The 23,084-nt window shown below is 42.1% G+C and overlaps 1 protein-coding gene and 1 long non-coding RNA gene across 3 annotated transcripts in view; one reads left to right on the plus strand and one right to left on the minus strand.

The window, feature by feature from the left end:
* Positions 1-2,088, minus strand: part of LIN7A (lin-7 cell polarity scaffold A) — a 41,814-nt gene extending 39,726 nt beyond the window's left edge. For both annotated transcript variants that reach the window (XM_077934776.1, XM_028746755.2), the window contains exon 1: positions 1,903-2,088. In XM_077934776.1, coding sequence (XP_077790902.1) covers positions 1,903-1,948 — 46 coding nt within the window. In that variant the 5' untranslated portion in view covers positions 1,949-2,088. The remainder of the gene's footprint in view (positions 1-1,902) is intronic.
* LOC114605445 (uncharacterized) lies at positions 2,061-22,167 on the plus strand. The gene is made up of 3 exons (XR_003708575.2): positions 2,061-2,409; positions 19,111-19,165; positions 21,341-22,167. It is a non-coding gene; the product is annotated as an uncharacterized LOC114605445 (long non-coding RNA).
* Positions 22,168-23,084: the final 917 nt, after the last annotated feature.

The raw sequence follows: 23,084 nt of genomic DNA on the forward strand, positions 1-23,084 counted from the left end.
ATTCCTCAGTTGCAGCATCAAGGATGACAGTGATAATGTAACAGATGCTAAATGGGAAAAGTATGGTATAGTGGTTATTAGACTGGAAGGATATTTAAATCCCCACTCAGTCATTAAGCTCAGTGAGTGAGCTTGGGCCAGTCACTATCTCTCAGTTTAGCCTACCTTACAGGGTTATTCTCAATACAATGAAGAATAATAATATTCTTCTTTGAAGGAAAGGTGGGGGAGAAATTTGACTAACAACCAGACAATTAGCTGTCTTTAGTGATATACCATGCTCCCACTACAAACAACAGTAGTATCAAATTAGAAGCCTACAGGGAAGGAATGAAGTGGCTAGTTTAACTAAATTAAACCAAGGTAACAAATTCCCCCTTATATGAAATTCTTAAAGGTATAGTCTCTCTAAGGCTATAGATCTGGCAGCCCTATATCCACAATAGTCTCCAGTCCCAAACAGTTTCTAGTCCCCAATACTTCCCCCCACCCCAGGGCTGTCTCCTCTACCTGCCCTTTCCTTGACTCTGGGTTCTCCACTCCTCAGTTTCTGTATCTTGGGGGTCTTATCCAAGTGAGTTTTCCATTTCTCCGTACAGGGTTGGGGAACCTGTGGCCCTCCAGGTATTACTGGAATTCAACTCCTATCTTCCCCAGTTAAAGTGATCATCAGGGATTGAAGGGAGTTGTAGCACAGCAACATCAGGAGGGTTTCAGATTCCTTCCCCCTGCTTTTTGGCATGCTCTTCCTTTCCTAAGGTCTCTATTAGGGTTTAATTTCAGCCAAACTGCCAGCTTTCTCTTTTCTCACGGGAACCAGACTGCAAACATTCTGACAGTTTGGGAACGGGTTTAGCTATTCCATGGCATCACACCAGCTCAGCCAATTGGCACCAGAAGCTTCACCATAGCAGCGCAATGCAATACAGACTGGGATCAGAAGCACAAGAGCTTTCAAATCAGCTTTGATTCTGGTTCTGTACACGTGCAAGCCTTTTCTCACCCTGCGAGGGCTTATTTTTCTAGCAGATGCTTGATGGAGGACGTGACGATGGGCGAAAAGTAATCCACAGTTCCTCTACCACTGCTGTGGATACATCAGTACACTGCAAGGAGAAATCAGCTCCCGGCCATGCTATGCAGCGAAATAAGTAAACAGCAATGAAGACTGATTACTCCAAACCACATTAGTAATCCTTGTGCGGCCAAACTGTGACAAATGAGTAGCTTCCCCCTCCCAATGCATTTCCAATGCATGCTTACGTGTGGAGTTGCGAATCTCCTCCACACCGATTGCTGTTCTGGACTGTGGGCTTTTGCATTTATTTCTGGCGACAGGGCTCTTCCTTCGGAACCTGCCATTTTGGTGCAGGTAGGTACACCCGCGAGTCCCTGATCTCCAGGCAACGGGATCCTGATGACCTGGGTGCAATCCGGCTCCCCAGTCTTCCCAAACTGGCGCAGAAGCTCACACAAAGTTTCCCTCTTTTTCATCCTCCCACCCCGAGCCCCATTCGCTCGCTGCCTCGAGTCTCCCTCCGCGCTCCTCGGAAGCCACAGCTGATCCCAGCAGCTCGGCTGCCGGCGCCCTTCTCCCAGGCTTGCGGCTGCCCTTTCCCGCCCGGCAAAAGCCGGACGCTTGACTCCGGCGCAAGGTTCAAGAGAGAGGTCACGGCTCCCTCCTTGGCGCGCTTGCCCGCCTGCTCTCGGCTCCTTCGGCCAAAAGGCAGCAGCGGGCAAGCGAGGCAGCCTCTCAAGGATGGCTCGGTCCCCAGGACCCTTTCGTGGAAACAGCAGCAATGGGGCTCCAATGGCCCCGGCCGGACAAGGCATCCTCGGAGCACCCCCCCCCCGCCCCTCAGCGAGCAAGGCGGGGCGGACCTGAGGCGGCGGAGCGCTTACCTCGGTCCAAAGTGAGCGGCTGGACGGCTGTCAGCGTCGTCGCCATGTCTGCAGCGCCGCCGAGGCTGAAATGACGCTCGGCTCCAGTGTGAGGCGGGAGAGGGTGGCTGGGAGGGGCGGCGAGGGTGGGGCTACGCGAGGAGGAGGGGGCGAGGGGGAGACGCGCGTGGCCGGGAGGGTGGCGCGAGGGCGCAGCGGCGCGCGCCCAGGGGAGGCCAGGAGACGCCGCCGAGCCGACGGGGCAGTTGTCAAGGCGGGCGGGAAAAGGGGAAGAGCGGCAGGCAGGGGTCACGCCGAGGCCAGCCGCATCCCTGGGCAACAGCGAGGGCGTGAGCGGAGTTTGAGGGGAGACGTGCAAAGACTCACGGGAGCTGGAAGGAGCCTGGACGCGCACGGCCCGCTTCTGCCATTCCCATCTCCCCTTCCAGGTCATGAGGTGGTGGCTTTCAGACTCTGGACCCTCGTCCTAGGGATGGCACCGTTCAGACGACCTGTGTGTGACCAGTTGTGAGTAACAGAACTAGCACTTCTTCCCTCCTGCCCCTGCCCCCGTTCCAAAAAAGTAAAACAAAAAATCCCGTGTTTTAGGACTGTTTCTACATTTCTGGACCTGATAGGATAGTGTGTAACAAACAAACCAAACGAATTTGCCAGCCCCGTTTTGAAAGAAAGAGTCTATGTGCAGTTTTTCACTTTAAACCCACTTCAATCATAGTAAAGTGGAGGTTTGCTCCTGACTTGCGAATAAGTGCTGGGTTGCTGTAGAAAAGGATGAAGTAAAAATCATAAAATGAGCACCTGCAACCCCAGACAATACAATGTTTTTTTTAAAAGGATGCAGTCAGCATCAGTAGTCCCAGGAGACCCTGGGCATGCTCATGCCAGCCTAGGTGCAGACACAGGATGCCAAGCCGGGGAGGCCTACATTTTATCCCAAGACTCAGCCCTAGCTGTACCACTGCCCTTCTGAATAACACATAATGTCAGATACCACAGTGTCCCTCATGCAGGAGAAAACAAGGCACAGCACGGATAACCTGAGATGAACCAAGAAAGTGGGCCACACAAGCTGTGGAGGAAGGAAGAAGGAAAATTAGATACTCCCCGTAGGTGGATACTAGACCATATGTCATGCCGACTAGAAACAACTTGGAAGGAAGCAAAACCATGTGGATCAAAGAATCCCAGGTGGTTGTCCTTGCCAACAAATCCACCTGTGACACTTCAGCACCAACGGATCAAGTAACTCACATCATGCAGACTGCGGAAAATGCCACATGCAGAGAGCGGTAATGAACACTTCAAAGCAGCATAACCAGTTATGCTTATAAAAGAGCAGAAATAGCCCCAAGAGGACCCAAGTGAATCTACAAAGCACACTTAGGAGGAAAGCTCTCTCCTCCTCAAACACCAGATGTGATTACATGAGCATAACAAATCCCAGTGGATCAGATCTTTATATATACATATACATACCTGCACACAAGCCATGATGTGTTGGCAGCTTTGAGGAAAACCAACAGGGAGCCTTGTGGCACCTTAAACACTAAGGTGTTTTATTATGGCATAAGCTGAAAAGGAAGAGATGGAGAACCAGGTGTGGGTGGGTGGACAAATCACACACATCTCGGACACACTTTTGCACACACACACATTGAATATAGGTAGATACATTTGTACACAGCCCAGATGCATAGCACAGCAAAGAAAGCTGTGCAGTCCCTCGGTGGACATCTGTGAGAATCAGATGCAGTGTTAAATTCTAGCAGAACAGCTGCACTACCATTGCTGTCTGTTATGATGTCTTAAAGACACATGTGGCATGAGGCTTCACAGACAAGAGCCTAATTCATCAGCTGCAGATTTGTCTGTTTACAAAGTGATATGGAGTCAGATGTTTACACACAGAAAAAGCACACATTGATGTGTATCTGTGAAGTCAGAGTTAATGGTGCACAGATAGAAAGGGCCTCACTGAGTGATCTACTCGTGATAGGATTCTGCATTAGTAATGACAACAAACTCCCAGAGACATCTTTTTTGGAGGCTGGCTACTCTCTGGTGCTGCCTAAATATATAATTCCTATTATCTTCCACTGACCCTTATAAGAAAATAATTGGAAAGTTTCCTCCTAGGTGCCTCAGAACAGAAGAACTGCTTCACTTGGGCACCACTTGTAACCAATGAATTTTTGGTAAGAGAAATTAATGCTCAGGTGCTTCCTTTTCCAGAACTACAATCCTGCCTGGGAAAAATTCACTTCAGCAGAAGAATCATGGATGGCCCAAAACACTGGATACATGTAATGGAAAGTCATTTTCCCCCTTCAGATTTGCCTAATACATTCCATACCATTCTACAGTTTGGGCCCAGTATGAAAATAACTGTTTGGAACAATGTGAGGGATACATTGGAACACTAGAAAGCCCAGTTGGATCAGCTCAAAGGCCTGTTTAGTCCAGCATCTTGTTTCTCAAAGTGGCTGCCAGATACCTCTGGGAAGCTCACAAGCAGGGCAATGGCACTCTTCCACTATAATTGCTTCTGATGCTGGAGGTATGACATAACATCATGTCTAAAGGTTTATTCGTCCTTCCTCTTGTCCCTCTGCTTTCCCATTCTTTAGCACTCAATCAAAGCAAACAGCAATTTAGGTTTTCCTTGGATTGACATTTGTTCTGATCTATCACTAAATAGCAGGTTTTCCCTTGGAAAGGAGCAAGGGCATGGGGGAAACCGCTTGGACCTATGCTTTCCAGGCACAACACAAGCAGAAGTATGGATGAACCCAACAGTCACCGATAGCCTTAACCTCCATGGAGTTGTCTAAGCCGATGCCCATCATCATATCTTGTGAGAGCAAATTCCAACCATGTGTTGTGTGAAGAAGTACTTCCCTTTGAAGAGAATGTGTATTTCAATAACCTCTTAATACCTGCCATCAGTGATTGTCGTCTTTTGGGGGCATGTACAGCTGTTTAGTTATTATTGTAAAAGTCACCATCTTAATACAGCTCATGCAATTGCTATGAACAATGAGGTTGTTCTAAGAAGGTAGATATTTATCTGTACAGTTTCCATATATTACCAGCTTTAAAGTCAAATGGTCACCATGCAGACTAAGTTAAAGGAGCCACATTGCATTTCTTGGAAACTAATGGGTCTCATTGGGATGGAAGCATGCTTTTTTTGTATTGTGCCATATGTGGACAAATAAGCTATTTTCTATAGAAACATAGACTACAGATTATTTATAGTCCAGTCCTATAAATCTGCTTTGGTAGGTGCAATGTTGTCAGTGGCATGCACCCCAGAAGCTAAAGTGGGACCCTGTGTTTGCCCAGTGGGGCACAGCCAGCCAAATCTGACTTATCTGCCAACAAAACAAAAACACAAACTGGGCTAAAATGATCTGATTCTTCAGCCACCCAAGTGGGCCTTTTAGCATATGGATATGGTGCACAGGACCTACCAGTGGGGCTGTACAAGAACACTTCTTTAATTGTATCAGGGAAAAAATAAATCTTAATTGTAGCCACATTGAGGACTGTTGCTGATGGCCACGGAAAGTTCAAATGTATCTGCTTCCACTTGTAAACAAACCACAACTCCAGACTTTGGAGACTGTGGTTTGTTTAAGCTATGATTTAGTCAAAACAAGTCAGGATCAAGTTTTAGATCCAGTTTCTATAGTTACTTTGTCATGTTGCTTATTTTTGAACTGGAGCACACATCAGTTCTGTTGCCATTACTGTAATAGCACTCTGTGAAAACCATCTGCTTAAGGCTCTCAAAACGGCACTGCTCTGATTAACTGGAAGTTCACAGTAGAAGTTGTCATCTTTGCCTTCAAGCTGACCCACATTCTGTTTCATGCTGGAAAATAAAAATTCTAATGACTGCAGTACTGCTGATGGGTTTACAATCAAAGGCTTCCACCCTGCCCCAGTGGATGTAAACAGTTCTGGGTGGAAGAAGTGTTCAAAAGACACTCTTAATGGTAAATAGTTGAATTTTTCCTGCTGGTGACAGGGAAGATGAGCTCACTGATACTCATCATGTCAGTTATAATCAAATACGCCGGCATCTAGCTCCTACTATGTCTGTCTCTACTGCTGCTTTTAAAGGTCAAAATAATTTAGGAAATTGAGGATTGAGGGTCAAACTACATGTCTGCATTTGCTTCTGCAGCACATATGAGAGGATACATGGATTGGGTTCAGTGCCATTATTATGATGTTCCTGTTGTCACATCATCATGATAGGTGCATGGCAACCTAGTTGTCAGGTATGATATTGGCATTCCTGTAGTTTTCTGTTTTTTGCACTCTTTGCTGTTGGAGGAGAATAAGAGCATGGCTAGGTTATGCTGGTGTTAGTAGAAGCATAGAATCAGCATAGATATTATGAAGAAACTTTAAATTATGTTGTGAGTGGCAGAGATGAAAATTTATGTGTGTTCAATAATCTCTCAGGGTAAAACTACATGGAGTCCTAAATTCTGAGAATATTGATTTAATATTATTATTTTACCCAAACCAGGTAGAGGAAGATGCAATATAGATTGGAAGTTTACACAGGGAGATAGATCATAGAATTGTACAGTTGGAAGAGACCCCAGGGTCCTCTAGTCCAACCCCCTGCAATGCAGGAATCTCAGCTAGATCATACATGACAGGTGGCTATCCACTCTCTGCTTGAAAACCTCCAAGGAAGGAGAGTCTGCCACTTATCTTGGGAGTCTGTTCTACTGTTGAACAACTCTTACTGTCAGAAAGTTATTCCTGTTGTTTACTTGGAATCTCCTTTTGTGTAACTTGAATCCATTGGTTCGAGTGCTAGCTTCTGGAGCAGGAGAAGCTTGTTCCATCCTCCAGGCAGCTTCAAGATGAAATATCAGTCATCTTGAATCTTTTCTTGTGAGCCGCTTTTCCAAATTTTCCACCCACAGGTTTTCCAGAACAGTGCTATAAAGAAGTCATTCCCCCCATCAACCATGGAAACAACATTTCTTTGACTCCTGCACTGATATTGCATTAGTTTGTAAAGTTTCCCCACTTTACCTGAAAACTCCTGTATTCAAGTTTTCCTCTTAATACACAAGAGATCCTCTACAAACAGTTGAATTTTGATTTCAGCAGTTTGAGTTCTTGCTAGTATGTTGCTTAGTGTCATATAGTGCTACTTAATTTCATGTTGAGAGAATTCAAGGCTACAAGAGAAGTAATTTGAAAAAGGAAAGACTGTCAAACTCCCAAACTGATTTTTTAAATAAATATTGTAACAGAGGAAGTTGAATAAAATATGCTGATACAATATAGCATCTAAAGAAACTAAGTGAAACAAAATTCAATCCCCCTCCCTTTGTAATGTAAAGATTTGTTCTTCCAATGTGTAATAATAATAATAATAATAATAATAATAATAATAATAATAATATTCCTTGGCCCATGTCAGCCCTTTGCATGCCATCAGCCTGGGCATCATCTAGCAGAAGGAAATATCTAAAGAATTCAGAATTCATTGAATTTATAAACTGAGATCCAATAGCTTTCTGAATTCACACTTGTTAGAATTCCTGTTTAATAATACAATCCCTCTCCATATGAGAGAAGCTATATATTAGTGATAGTACTTTACACATACTTTGCACACACAATTCCCAGGTTTCATCCCTTGTACCTCCACCTAAATAAATGCCAGGAAGAAGGTCTGAGAAAGACCTGAACCTGATACCCTGGAGACCTGTTACAAGCCACGGCAAACATAGGAACATACCATCTAGCTCAGTACTGGCTACTCTGACTGGCAGCAGCTTTCCAGGGTTTCAGACAGGGATCTCTCTTCCAGCCCCACCTGGAGGTGCTGGAGACAGAACGTGGGAACGTCTGCATGCAAAGCAGATGCTCTGTTGCTTTGGACCCCAGTAAGATGGATCAATCAGTAGTCTGACTTGGTACAAGGTACCTTCATATGTTTACGGGATTTCCTCCTGTCACAGAATCTATCTTGAATATGCTATGAAGCATCAAAGGCAAGAGGAAGCATTTATTCCCCCCCCCCCCGAAGGTTTCAAAACAATCTAAAAACAGTGTCTAAAAAGCCAATGGAAATGATATTATGGTGACATCTGGGGGACTCATGCGAATTAAGATTCAATTGGTCTCAAACTAGTGATATAAATATATTTGCTATCATTGCAGAGCAGTTTGCAGCTGTTACTAAAGGGAATTAATTGGTGATCAGTGTAATGTATATAGAATCTCAAAAAAAAAAAAAGATGATTACAGTTAAAGGTTTTGTTCTAAAACATGGGAGAGATTATTTTAGTGACATTATTTTCAAAACTGAAAATTGTTTGTGACTATACTGGAGAAAAGGCTTCTTTTAAATATATGAATGTGGCTTTGTGGATTGGACCAAGTACAGATTAGAAATATATAACTACAAATAGCAGATGGTGTGAGAGTTTTATTTGTAGCAAACAGCTTTTTTGATTCTACTGGTCCAACATGAATTTAGGCCAGTAGTATGATTCTTTTAAAGAAGTTTTCTTATAATATAATAATAATATAATTATATAAATATTATATATTATATAATTATATAAAGACATATAATAATAAGTCTGTGAAAGCTCCCCTGCTTCACATAAAACAATGGCTTCAAAAGCTTTTGACGTACGTCCACTCCATAACTACATATCTCAAGAGTGGCGTTAAAATTAATGTGCATTGCCTAGGAATCCAGAGGAGGAATATATTCCAAATTATTACAGATTTAACACATCTATGGACACACACAGAGAGAAGTAAGCCCCACTGAACAAAGTTGAAATTATTTCCAATTAATGCCCATAGGTTTGTGCTGCAAGTCTTCCCAACCTTCTCTCCAGAAGTTTTGCTCAACCATTTCCATCTAGTTGACATTGTCAAGGGATAATTGGGAAAGCGCTTTTGGAGATCAGGTTTGGCAGTGGTGTCAAGCTGCAATAAAAGACTTGTTCAGATTTCAAAAATAGTCATTCAACAGCCAGACTATTTACCTGTCTCATCGGTCACTGTGACAGTGCTGTCACAAGTCCAATTAACAGGCAGCGTTCCAGCTGTTCCTTCAACTCCATACCCACTACTCATTAACTGACAACTGAAAGTTAGCTGTAATGCAACTTTCAACAAGACATTTTCAACAAATCTTGTCTTCCAGTAAGGTAAGTTTCAACCAGACATTTCTAGCCCCATAGTCCTTGTTCAAGGCTGCATCCACTCCATCACTATTGCATTTTGCAAGGAAGCTTACGGTACTTCAGCTTCTCAATATGGAGGTCTTGAAAACTTGGAAATATTTTTTTCCTCGTTGCTTCTTATTTTGGCCCAGTCATATAGTAACTTCATAACCCACTGCAGTATGGTGTAAGAGAACCAGTGTGGTGTAATAGTTAGTGTGTTGCACTATGACCTGAGAGACCAGAGTTCAAATCCTCACTCAGCCATGAAGCTCACTGGGTGACCTTGGACCAATCACTGTCTCTCAGCCTAAGTTACCTCACAGGTTGTTGTGAGGATAAAATGAGGTGGGGAGAACCATCTACATTACTTCAAGCTCCTTGGGGGAGGTTGTATATAAATGCAATGTTATCAATCAATCAATCCATAGAAATTTATCATTTAATTATTCTTCCTGTGTTTATTTATTCATTCAATCATTTGCTTTCCGTGGTTATAGATTGCCCTATAATAAAGCCAGGACAGCTTACAATGAGAAATAAAAAGAAATGGAATGATAATGATACATTAAAGTGAAACTGCTCTTTAGCCATAGCATCCGCAGTGTGTATCTTAACTACAGAATAAGTTTAGTTATTCAGATAACAGTATGTATGTATGTATGTATGTATGTATGTATGTATTTAAAATACTCCGTTCAAATAAATGGCTTTTCCATTGCCTGTAATCATGGCAGCATCTAAGCTGATTGCTGCTCTTCTTAAGTGACTGGCAGAACAATCTGCTTGGTTGGCTATGGACAAAATTACACCAATTATCCCATCTCTTATTGTTCTTCACACCTCCTTATTCTTTTTGTTATTCATCTTAAAATGTCATCAGTAGGTCTAATTCCCTCCCCCGCAAATATCCCATCCTACAAGCAGAGATGCCTATTCATACGTATACAATGCTTTGAGCAATCTATCTCCAGTGACTATTTAGCATGCCATTTCAATATCCCTTTTCACAATGGAAGCTTCCATAAGTTAGCAGGGCGACTTACATACAGAAGTGGACAATAGGTGTTGATCAGCAGGCTGTGAGGGGCCTTTCTCATATGCCAGACAGATCAGACTATTAAGCTGTGGGGAATTAGCAGTCCTGAGGTAAACTCATGTGCAAACACAGCAGTGAGATCCATATGCTTGAAGGGATGATTTGAGTCTTATGACACCTTGAAGGCTCATGAATGTATGTAGGAATAAGCTTCTCAGAATGGGCCAGAATCCACTTGGTGTCATGCTTCCATCAGATGAGATGAAGACACTGAACTTTGAAGGCCCAATGGGGCCTCCTGACTCAGAGTTACCTTAGATATCTCCAGCAAAGCAGGAGAAGCTATGATATGCCCATCTGCAGCAGAGGACCAGAAGGGACCTGTGGACCTGCTGACTTACCTGCAGCAGCTCTCACCTGCAAAATTAGAGAGTGGAGATAAAAATACCTCCCAATTCTAGGGAATGCCCGTGTCAGGAGGTGCAGACAGAGGCAGCTACGTGCCAATAGAGTCCATGCCTCAAGGCTCAGAAGAACCAGGCTCCTCAGGAGCAGGTAACCGGAATGGCTGGTGTAGCCAGTTGCAGCTGAGCCTGGGTGGGTCCTGGGTGACCCCAGGGTGCAGAAGTTCCCAGTTGCTGACAGGCTCTGAGGATGAGAAGGTTATAAATTCATCTGAGTGAAGAGCTCACTGGGTGTTTTCTGAATGCACGAGAACCCCTGGGGCTCTGAAGACCCTTCAGATCCATGGTGGGAGGATGGATGCCCCCATAGCCGCCTTTTAATGAACTATAGTTCTTTTGGTTCTAACTGGTTAGCCAGTGATTCACATGCACACAAAGTATCTCCTTCTCACAAACAGCACAATATTTCCTGCTTGAGGTTTCCAGGAAGCTTGGCATATATTGTGTTCAACTGGCTCTTCTCATGGTTTTCAATTCCCACCTTCTAAGGCAGGTGTTGGGTGTCCTAAACCCACAAGGCAGGCACATGGTCCACAGCAGTGACTGCAACACAAAACCCTTCTAGTTGGTACCTCTTTGGCAACATTACTTTGTACCTTTTCACTGTTTCCTGTTCAGCAGTACAGGAAACTGAGGTCTGCATACAGTCTAACCTAACTATAGTTTATTGTCTGCGTTGTTAGGAGAATAGAAGGGTCAATATAATGCTATAAACATTTTCTTTAAAAAAAAAGATATTTATTAAGATTTTCCACTATAATACAATAAAAAATCAAAAAAGAAAAAACAATTTTTTTAAAAAACACATAGAATTCACAATCCTTATTTTCTATAACATATTTTCCTGACTTCCCCACACCTCCCCCTCTTGTATTCCAGTTCAGATTGTTGGTTCGACAAGTTCTTATCCCTATTTTTAAAACTTTTTATATTTAGTTCATTTTTAAAAAGCCAATTTTACCTTATAAACTTCATATTAATACATCATTGCTTATTCTGAAACCTTTTTCTAAAGTCGGCCTAAATTCCCTTCCACGATTTCCCCAATTTTCATACAAATATCAAAACAAAATAAAGACAGAACAAGTTAGATTATACACCCTTTGGATTCCCAGACTCCACCCCCCCTTTCCCGGTTTCAATCCCCAACAAACGTCCATCAGTCAATCTACTATCAGCCTGGAGATCTCACGTCCGAGGCTCTTAATTCTCTCTCAATTCCTCTCTGCCGGTTTTTTTGGTAGTCCTTGGTATTAAACACCAAATCTCGGAGAAGCTCTAGCCCAATAAAGTCCATGTTTCTTCCAGCCAGACCTCCATATTTAAAAGTGGAGCCTGAATCTTGTTTCTTACTCCTTTCAAGTCCAAATGTCCCCAAAGCTCCAACTTCCACCTTAATCAAATTTGTAATCCTTGGGTCTTCAGATCTCCACATAAGGAGATCTCTCCATTCTTCAGTTTCCAATTCAGACCAGATTTTCACCATCAAGTTCTTGTTTTCCTTTGTAGCCATCATGTCAGGCCTCTGGCCCTCCTTTATCTTCGGCAACATTACAGCTCCTCCTTCCTTTTCCTCAGGAACAACATATATCTCTTTTTCCACACTCTCAAATCTCTCAAGTTTCTCTTCTTGTCCAGCTGCATAGGCTTCCTGAGTCAAATCCTTATCAAATTCAATGAATTGTTTACTGTTAAGTCCAGAGTTGCAACATTTGTAGCCAAAACATCAATTTGGCCTTGTAGCTTTCCCAAGAGAACAAAGACTCTGTCCAACTTAGCTTGAATTTTCCCTCCTTCAGCCATTCTTGTAATGTCCCAAAACCCCCTCTAGAGGGATTTTGGTTACTTAGTATTCCTTCCAGTTCAGATCCAAAAATCAAATTAGTTTGTAACAGTTCTTCCTTATTTTCAACAAAGTATAATCAAATTGTAACAAATACAGCCAGCACAAGCAGCAGAAACAAAGTTCTCTTTCCCAGCTTTGACAGCTAGTTTGACAGCTGTCAAACTCTTCAATACCTTTTCAACAGGCTCTCTCGCGGATCACTCCCGGGTCCGGGTGTGTGTGTGTGTGTGTGTGTGTGGCACATCAGCACCCAAAATTAGCTCTTATCCTCCAGTACAATTTCTTGTAGTGCCAAATTGTGAAATTAATGTCTTTTGCCCGATAAAAGAAAAGATTCTCTCGACCTTAGTTATCAGGTCCTTGTTTTAGGTTGTTTACAGGACGGGGAGACGGACTTCCTGTTTGCGCCTTCCCCGATCGTGCCTAATTCAAAAAAGATTTTCTTTGCAAATCCAAATTCCGTACTACTCACGGGTTGTTGTTTTGAAGTCCAATTCACAAGAAGAAGTCAGCGCTCTCCGGCCATGGCAGCGCGGCTTCACTCCGCAGGAGAAGCAGTCGACTCTCAGCACCGTGCCGCTCACCCCGTCCCCCGTTCCGAAGCCTTTAAAAAGGCTCCTTCGTGGGTCGGGGGGGGGCGCAAATGGTGCTCACCAAGTTCACAGGCTTCACCGCCTGTGATTTCTGAGGGTCCCCGCGTATAACGCTATAAACATTTTCAGTTCTCCATTTCAAGGAGGAGAAACTGAGTACGTTATAAAGAAAGCTTTATGGATATTCTGAACTATCACACTTTGTGGATTAAACAGTTTAAGTTCCTTCCATTTAAAAAATGTATGGATGCCATTTTTTGTCACTATCTCTTTTTGACTGCCTTACTTCCTCCTGGGAAGTGGTTGAGATTCTTTTTATTGACATGATTCTGTTTATTTCCTCTATTTTAAGTGAAAGGTTGGGAATATACTTCCCTCCATCCCCATATATGTCTCCATATTTGCATTATGTAAGCATAATTTCTTGCTGCAAGCTCAAAGTTGCACTGCTAGTACTCTAGAAAGTGGGGGATATTAACACCAGTCCCTTGTCACGATCAGATCACTTCCTGTTGAGATTTAGGCTTTCAGCATATTTTCTACTCTGTGGAGGTGGAAGATCTATTAGGATAGTCTGCCCTCGGAGGCTGATGTATCCAATGGGTTTTCAGACAGCTCTGGGGGATTTTCCAGCTGATAATACTGGTGCTCCTGTCAAAGGCCTGGCTGACTTTTGGAACACCCAAGTGGCTTGGGCCATTGACATGATTGCTCCTGAGTGCCGTCTCCCACTTTGTAGAGCCTGTTTGGCTCCCTAGTATACTCCAGAGCTTAGGGCGAAGAAGCAAGCTCGAATGCCGGTGGGGGAAAACTCCACTTGAATGCAATCAAATACAAGTGAGGCCTCATCATCAAGCCTACCTAGCAAAGAAGGTATACTTTGCTGCCTCCACTGCATCTTTGTTGTGCTGTCCAGCAGAGATTTTCCTGGTAGTAAAAGGATGGTTAAGTCCAGTCAAAGGTGACTATAGGGTTGCAGTGCTCATCTTGCTTTAGGCTGAGGGAGCTGGGTCATGTGGCAAGCATGACTAAACTGCTTCTGGTACAACAGAACACCGCGACGAGTGCCAGAACACACGGAAACGCCGTTTGCCTTCCCACTGCAGTGGTACCTATTTATCTACTTGCACTGGCGTGCTTTCGAACTGCTAGGTTGGCAGAAGCTAGGACAGAGCTCATGTACCAAAAAAGTTTAAGCTATACTTTGGTAAATACACACACATATATAGCATTAATCAGAGTAGACATACCATTACAGAAAGAAAAAATATGCTGAAATCATGAGACACAGTTATGAAACCTCTTCCAGTTTGGTAGCCTTATTCATCTCAGGGCATATGTTGAACTGAACTGGACTCTATAGAATTGTTTTGTCAGTCAGCCTCCTCCTCTTTTATTCTGTAAATATACATGGCATGCTAACTAGAAGCAGAGCGACAGAAAGCTTATACAATAAATAGACATGAAAAGCATCAGGTTTTCCTTTTTTGGAAGCGCCAAACTCGCTGTCAAGGCTTTATTTCCCATGTTCAGTTTAAAAGACGAAGACATATTTGGGGCATCGTGGAGAGCAGTGATTTTAAAATTTTCTGCCTATGGGGAACCTTCTCCTCATTATCTCATCTACCATGTAACTTCCCTGCATTGCAGAATATGATCTACTTACTTTTATTTATTTAACATATCTCTGTACTCCTTAATATGGAACATCTAAGCAGTACATTCTATCATATAAAACCCCCTGCCCCCAAATAAATAATAAAACAAATATCAGCCTGCATATCAACCCACTTGGTTAGAGCGTGATGCTGGTAATGCCAAGGTTGCAGGTTTGATCCCCATATGGGACAACTGCAGATTCCTGCATTGCAGGGGGTTGGACTAGATGATCCTCAGGGTCCCTTCCAACTCTATGATTCTATGATTCTATAGATTTATTGCGGCCATTGGCCCATATCGAAAACAATACATCAAAATTTATCCATAAACAATACAATTTAAACAGTTCCAAGTTAAAAAACCCATATAAAACCAATTTTACTTCAGTTGAGTAAACACTATACACAATACGCTCCCTCTATGTAAACCGCAATTCAAATCCATCAGATGATTCTATGATATAATACAAACTAAGTTTCACAATAATGATCTGTAATAAATAAAAATAGCTGGAGTCATACTTGTCATGGATGTAAATCACAAAGTGGCTGCCATGGGGGCATGGCATAACACAAAATTAGACAGTGCAATTGTGGTGAGGCTTTGTCCATAACTATATTTTCATACTTTAATTTCTGCCTGCCATGCAGCTGTTATAGACACAAACTCCAAGTTTTCTCTAGTGCCATTTTAAACCAAATACTGGGCTTACACAAAGAGACTTTCTTCTAATAATAGAATTTGCAGAAAATAACTTCTAAGGACTACCTGATCTAAGATGAACCCACCATAGTAAAGTTGCAAAGGCAAATTAAGGAGATTCAAAGAACTGGAAATAGGACAGAAGCAGGAAAAGTGCAAGAAAGTGGAGGGGAAAATAGCAGCTCTTTAGGACTCTAAATATTCCTATCATCTGGTGTCCAAACAACTCACTTATCAATCACTGCTCTGACTTCACTTATTGGCTAAAAACCTGGCAGGCAGGAGCAGCCAAGCTGGCTCATTTCACAGAAATTGCTTACTTTACTTCATTATTTTCTTTCTAGGAGGGCTAGAGACTTATTTAAAAGTATTTAAATAAAAGTTCAGAGTCCGGTGTGCCTGACGGGGGGCATCAATGAAGGCCATCACGGGATAACAGAGTGTTCAAATCCACTTTAACTGTACAAACTAATTTCCTGGGATGCAGAATCCCTCCTCCATAGTAGTGATAGTCTGGAGGCACTCAAAAGGATTTTTTTGTTGCACACATTTGCTTTTCTGTACAGCACAGATTTAGTCTTGGGAAGGCTAATGTGCATTGTCTACCTTCCATAATTCCAGTGGAGAATAATCCTAGATAAAGCAGCAGCACTCCATAGTCTTCAGCAGTATTTTGTAACTAGAGTATGGTGCTGATGTAACCTAAGGATGACCCACATTTTCAACCTTGCGCTTTGGAAATCACCAGTGGCATCACTTTTGTCTCTGTGCACATTTGTCAGCTTAAGTAGCATGGAACTCAATGAAGTATGCATGTGGTTCCTAGTCACTCATCCATCCAGGTACTGACCAGACCCAGACCTGCTTAGCTTCAGTGAGAATGTGGCTCCATGTGCCTTCAGACCCTGGCCTACATCAAACAGGATTAATTAACTTCAACATAACCTGCTAAATATTTCAAAAGAGCTATTGTTTTGGAACACATCAGACAAAACTTTTTGGTAACCAGTACATGGTTACTTTCTAAAGACATATTGTAGTGTAGGTTTTTTTTATTAATTTTTTTTGCAGGAAGGAATATGAAAGTGCAACTCTAATGATTTCCCTTAAGAGCTTTGAAGGGTTGCTATGATTAATTGAAAGGAATATGTTGACACTGACTAACAAGTCCCATTCTTCTTCCTGTTCCACATCTGCCCACACTCTTCATATGAATCTCTATGTATGAAGAGAGTCTTAAAAGTATGTACACATTAATAGCAATTTTGACAGCTGCATTGTTTCTTGGAGAAGCAATCATCTTTTCCCCTATTAACTCCAGGCTGAAGGTCTTCTCATTCATTTCAGAGCGCAGGTTCAGTTTCCCAAATATAAGCTTCATTAAATTTCCAACAAAACAGTCATTTAAAATCAGACACAGAGGGTAGTTGGCTCCATTGTAGTTGTTCATTTAAGCTTACTGTGACTCATTGTGTTACTAGAATTTGGAGACAGAAAAGAAAGCTGTAAGGACCATCAAAAATAAAAGCTTTGGTTTATGTTTTGTGAAATAGGCACAGTGGAAAAATCTGGGCATCAACTTTCCAGTGTGGCACTGTACTTTAGGCTGAGTGGCTACCCATATCTACCATAAGATTCAAATTACTAGTAGGCGAATTGATTCTGTTAACTATACATGGGATCACAACTCCAGACTAAAGAGTTAGTTTAACAGCCAGCATAGTAGGGCTATCAACGGATTATAGAGATTCGCTTTTTAAATGGATGGATTAATCAGTTATGATAGATGCTGTAGTATCTCAGTACAGTTTGAGGATATTTCATGGTGGAAACAGTTTCATTTAATTAAACGAACCAGAAGACATAATAATTGCTTATACAAATCACATTATATGCAAATAATTTCAGAAGATTAGCATATTTTGCCACAGTGTCTCTACGTTAAACGCTCTTCATCTATAGCCAACAGATTATTTACAGTGCAATCCTATGTATATCTGCTCAGAAATAAGCAGTAGTGGGACTCACTGCCAGGTAAGTGTATACAGTGGACAATCAGGTTGCGAACGTGATCCGTGTGGGATGCACATTCACAACCCACAGTCTTCGCAACCCGCGTCTGCACACGTGCTGGTTGCGATTCGGCACTTCTGCGCATGTGCGATTGCCAAAACCCAGAAGTAACCCGTTTTGGTACTTCCGGGTTTTAGTGGTCCGTAACCTGAAAAAACGCAACCTGAAGCGTCTGTAACCCAAGGTATGACTGTATATGATTGCAGCCTTGCAGCACAATTCTATACAACACCACTCCATCAGAAGTGTGGCCCATTGAATTCAGTGGGGCTTACTCTTTGGCAAGTAGGTATCGGATTGCAGTCTTAATGATGCAATTTATATCCTGCTTATATTTATATTTATATCCTGGAGGTTTTTAAACAGAGAGTGGATGGTCACCTGTCATGCATGATCTGGTTGTGATTCCTGCATTGCAGGGGGTTGGACTAGATGACCCTTGGGGCCCATTCCAGCTCTATTATTCTATGATTCTATGAATTAAACAAGAATAAAGTGCATTGACCAGGTGCATTAACCCAGGTGGCGCTGTGGGTTAAAGCCTCAGCACCTAGGACTTGCCGATCGAAAGGTCGGCGGTTCGAATCCCTGCGGCGGGGTGCGTTCCTGTCGTTCGGTCCCAGCGCCTGCCAACCTAGCAGTTCGAAAGCACCTTCGGGTGCAAGTAGATAAATAGGGACCGCTTACTAGCGGGAAGGTAAACGGTGTTCCGTGTGCTGCCCTGGCTTGCCAGCGCAGCGATGTCACGCTGGCCACGTGACCCGGAAGTGTCTGCGGACAGCACTGGCTCCCGGCCTATAGAGTGAGATGAGCGCACAACCCTAGAGTCTGGCAAGACTGGCCCGTATGGGCAGGGGTACCTTTACCTTTACCTTAAAGTGCATTGAATGTCTGCTTTTGTTCAGCTGGGCTCATTTCTGAGACTTACACAAGTGTCTTAATACTGGGGCTTGCAAAACCATTTCATTCTGCTTGCAGCACCTCAAAGGATGCAATTTCTTCTTTCCATCTTTAAATTGGGTCTGCAGTTGTTCAGAAAAAAGGTATTCATAAAGTACATTCGAATGAAGGCTATATAAAAAACCCCATTTTAATTACAATCATACTTTGATTTCTGCTTCTGTCTCTGAATGTTTGCGGCTTGTTTTGGTTCAACCTCTGGGTCAGTGCCAGCTTACTAAAATTATATTTTCTCTGTGTTTTGCTTTGAAATAACCCCAGGTGAATAATGCTTTCTGCATTACCTCAGAAGCGGCGGTATGGTAATTTTTGTTTGGGGAAGAGGCTACAAGTCACTTTCAAATGTTAACTTGCTTTTGAGATAATCATATATTGAGTGGGAGCCACCCGTGGAATCCATACTCTGTCTTCCTACTAACATGATTACTACTAACATGATTATAATAGAGCCAGTCCAGTCTACTAAATAAGAAGATGAAAGCATTAATCTTCTTGCCTCTTGGGTATACCTATGTGGCTTGAAATGATAGACAAGGAAAATAATAATATATTATTGTTCTGTGGTGTACTTCAGAATGCCAAGGCTTTTCACTCTTATACTCTGTCAGCAAGCTGACGAAACTCAGTTCTATTTCTTCTTTTCCAGATGGGGTCTGAGGTCTCAAAATCCATGCCGGCCACCAGCGGTGGAGCAGATGGAGGTGAATATTTTCAAACTCAATCCAGATGCAGAGTTGATTATAGTGATAAGTCAGTGGGCTTGTTGGCTAGTGCGTAGTCAGGGATGATGGGACTTGCAGCTCAAGTACCATATTATAAGACTAGGTTATTTTATTAAAATATTATGCTAAAAACTTGGGGTTGTCTTATACACAGACAGTGGAGAAGTGGGATGAGCGATTGGTGGGTGCCGCGAGCCGGATATTGTCCGTGGCATTTTTGCGGGTGATTGGTGGATGCTGCAAGGTCCGCTGGCTATTGGCTGCTGCGGCAATTGGGCGGGCAATTGGTGCTTGCTTTTGTCGAGCGTGCAGACGATTGGTGGCTTTGCCGATGTGCGATTGGCTCTATTTAGAGTCCCCCAAAATAGGGAGTGTCTTATACATGGGAGCGTCTTATACACAGAAAAATACGGTATATCTACGTAGAAGGCACCGCCTTGGCAACTGCTGTCAGAGTGTGACTATAGCTCAGCTGCACTCCTCTCAGCAATGAAAAAGCATAAAAAGGAGAGAGGCGTAAGAGTGCTCACATCTTGAAGAGTTGTCAGGTGTCTGCTTTGAATCCCATGAGCAGGCTCAAGGTAAGCATAACTCTCATCAGAAGGAGGATCCTGTGAATTGCTGCCTTACCTTTCCTCCCTCCCCAAAGCCCAGAGATATAGCTTGGGTTAGGGAAGGTGGCAGCAGTGGGTGCTCTGAATCCAAAAAGTGGAATGGCAGCCATCACAGCTATTTAAATAGTGGCTCCCAGCTAGTAACTTAGCAACAACATTTTGAACCAATTCTGAGAAGCCTTCAAAGGCAGCCCTTCGTACAGCACATTGAGCAGTCTAATCTAGAGGTTACCAAAGCAAGTACATATCTGCGGCCAGACTGTTTGTCCACGATGGCAAGTAGCTGGTGGAAGGTGTTGCATGCCACAGATGCCTCTCCAGCCACCACCAATGTCAGTGCTACAGTTAAAACTACAAATTGTTTTAACAAAGTATGCACAAAAATCAACGGAGCGCTGTTCATGGAAACTGTTCAGGCTGAAATAAGTCCTCCAATCCCTGCTGTCAAGTCTGCTCCTGAAGCAGTTAAGTATTTTGGTAGTTTCATTAATGGACTATGCAAGGTGCAAAAAAGAATGGTTTCCTAATTCAGTCAAGGAATCCAAGACCTACTTGCATTTACCTGTAATTACACCAGTGTCAGTAGGCAGCTGCTGGTGGTTTGGTGTATCCTGTTCCATATGTGCTTCAACATCTGATAACATCCACTGATGTTGATAACTAATCTTGTTCTAGCAACAAACTTCTTTTTCTTTCTGCTATTTCTTAATCATCTGCTATCCTGGTTCACTTGATTCAGCAACCAGAACCACCATATCGCCTTTCCATTTAATACACGAGTGTACATGGACACCAACTGTATGGCAACAATTGAAAGGGCTGCTAGGAGATCATCATTAATTAACCTGATCAAGTTTAAGCACACAAGATTTTTGTAATTGGTTTACACTGACTAGTCAATGAAGCATAAACCTACGCTTGATGGAATAATCTGTTCTTGAAAGCTTGCTCCCTTTTTACATATACAGTCGTACCTTTGAAGTCGAACGGAATCCGCTCCAGAAGTCCATTTGACTTCCAAAACATTCGGAAACCAAAGCACGGCTTCTGATTGGCTCCAGGAAGCTCCTTCAGCCAATCAGAAGCCGCGGAAGCCTCATTGGATGTTTGGGTTCCAAAGCACTTTCGCAAACCGGAACACTCACTTCTGGGTTTGTGACGTTCAGGAGCCAAAACGTCCGAGTACCAAGGCATTTGGGATCCATGGTGTGACTGTAGTTTATGAAAAACTTCACAGATATTAAAGAGGGAGGCTTGCTCGGCACCTTGGTTACATGTCTTTAGGCGCCAGGCAAAAATATTCTTTTTCTCCCAGGCCTTTGGCTAATTAAACAATACATGGCCTTTAAAACTGTGGGGGGAGGGGTTATTGTTTTCTTTTGTTATGTATTCTTTTTAAATATTGTAAAACACCCTGTGATCCTTGGATGAAGGGCGGTACAGAAATTTTATAAGTAAATAACAAATAGCAATCTTTCCCTCCACACACTGCAGGCTTGTCCCCATAGTATTTTCTTTTTAATTGCTGCCATCCTTTCAGATCTTGAAAGATGCCTTTCGAATGAAAGAAAACACAGCTCCTTAAAAAAACAAAACCATCAGACATTTCATACAGCACAGCATTAAAATCATAATTACGCCATTCACTGAAGAATTTTAAGCAGCAAGCAATTTGATTTTGGTATTTATTGAAAAGAATGACACAGGAACAGCAATATAGCAGGTACACTTTTCTAAACTATGGAAATACAGTACTATGCAAAATTTTAATTGCAAATACGGCATCTCCAAATTTTATTGTTTTAAAAATGCAAATAAACTGGGATCTAATAAATGATTTCATGAAATAAATAAAGGAATTGAATAGAATATACAGATTGTTGTTGTTAAATTATACGTACCTTCTTTCCTGACAGGGAGTTGAGGCGGCTTGCAGATTAAAATAAGAAAAGCTGAAAAACACACAATTGAACTCTGATAGAACTAAAACTTGTAAAAGGAAACACACAGTAAAAAAATGTAAAAATCCACAGTTTGGCAATACTTTTATTAGGACTGACCAAAATACCACCCAAGTGGCAAGTGTTTGACTTCTCCAGAACTCTTCATCAGGCAATATGTCACATAAAGCAAAGGGTGGGGGGAACATGCCTAAAACATGGTTGACTGAATCAAACAACCAGAGAGATTAGTAAGTAGCAGGACATGGGCTTGATAAGGATATAGTCACATATATATCACCCTAATTTAACAGCAGTCACATTAGAACTAAAAGGAGAAGTTATATATTTTTTAAAAACTGCACAGATTTCTGGAACTGCACTCTTTCAAGTGACAGAGGATATATGTTCTTGAATATTGTTGTTGTTGTTGTTGTTGTTGTTATTGCAGAGGTAGTAGCACTCTTCATCAGATGTCAAGGAAATAAAATAACTATCTGACTTTTAGAAGATATTTGAAGGTAGTCCTGTTTAGGGAAGTTTTTAATGCTTGATGTTTTAATGTGCTTTTAATATATTGCTGTGAGCCACCCAGAGTGATTGGGGAAACTCAGTCAGATGGGTGGTGTATAAATAATAAAATTATTATTATTATTATTATTATTATTATTATTATTATTATTATTATTACTGCAACAAATGTTTTAATCACCTTCTAAACTACTGTCTAAAGTTAATTTATACATGAAATAATTGAACACAGTTGAAAAAAACAAAATAATACCTTTTAAACAAGACTGAACTCCTGACAAGTGGTAAAGACCCAAATATCTTGTTGAAAAAGCCCATTAGAACAAAATTGTCTTCAACTGTTTCTGGAATGTAGGCACTTGCCATATCTCGACAGGAATGCTGTTCGACAGAACAGGGGCAGCCATATTGCTGATACCTGCCTGCAAACTACAAAGAAACACACCATATCTTGTGAGGCCAAGCACATTCATTGGTTCACTCTGCCTGGCAGTGGCTCTTCAAAGCCTCAGAGGACTTTCCTAGCCTTGCTACATGAGATCCTTGTAACTGGAGTTGCAAGGAACTGAACTTTGAACATTTTGCATGCAAAGTATATACTCTGCCACTGAGCTCTTGAATATTAAGTAGCAATAAATTAAGCCAATATTTAAGAATGTGTAGGTGGACTCTCATCTTAAAGTGGAAGCCTTCAATAATTCATGGTGGTTGAAAAGATGCTTTCTTTTGCCATGTGTGGTACATTTTAAACTTTTCTGTGCCATTAATACTCTAGTAGTATTACAGTAAATCCATACTAGATAAAGACACTGA

The sequence above is a fragment of the Podarcis muralis genome, chromosome 10, assembly GCF_964188315.1.
Source record: "Podarcis muralis chromosome 10, rPodMur119.hap1.1, whole genome shotgun sequence".
NCBI classification, from domain to species: Eukaryota; Metazoa; Chordata; class Lepidosauria; order Squamata; family Lacertidae; genus Podarcis; species Podarcis muralis.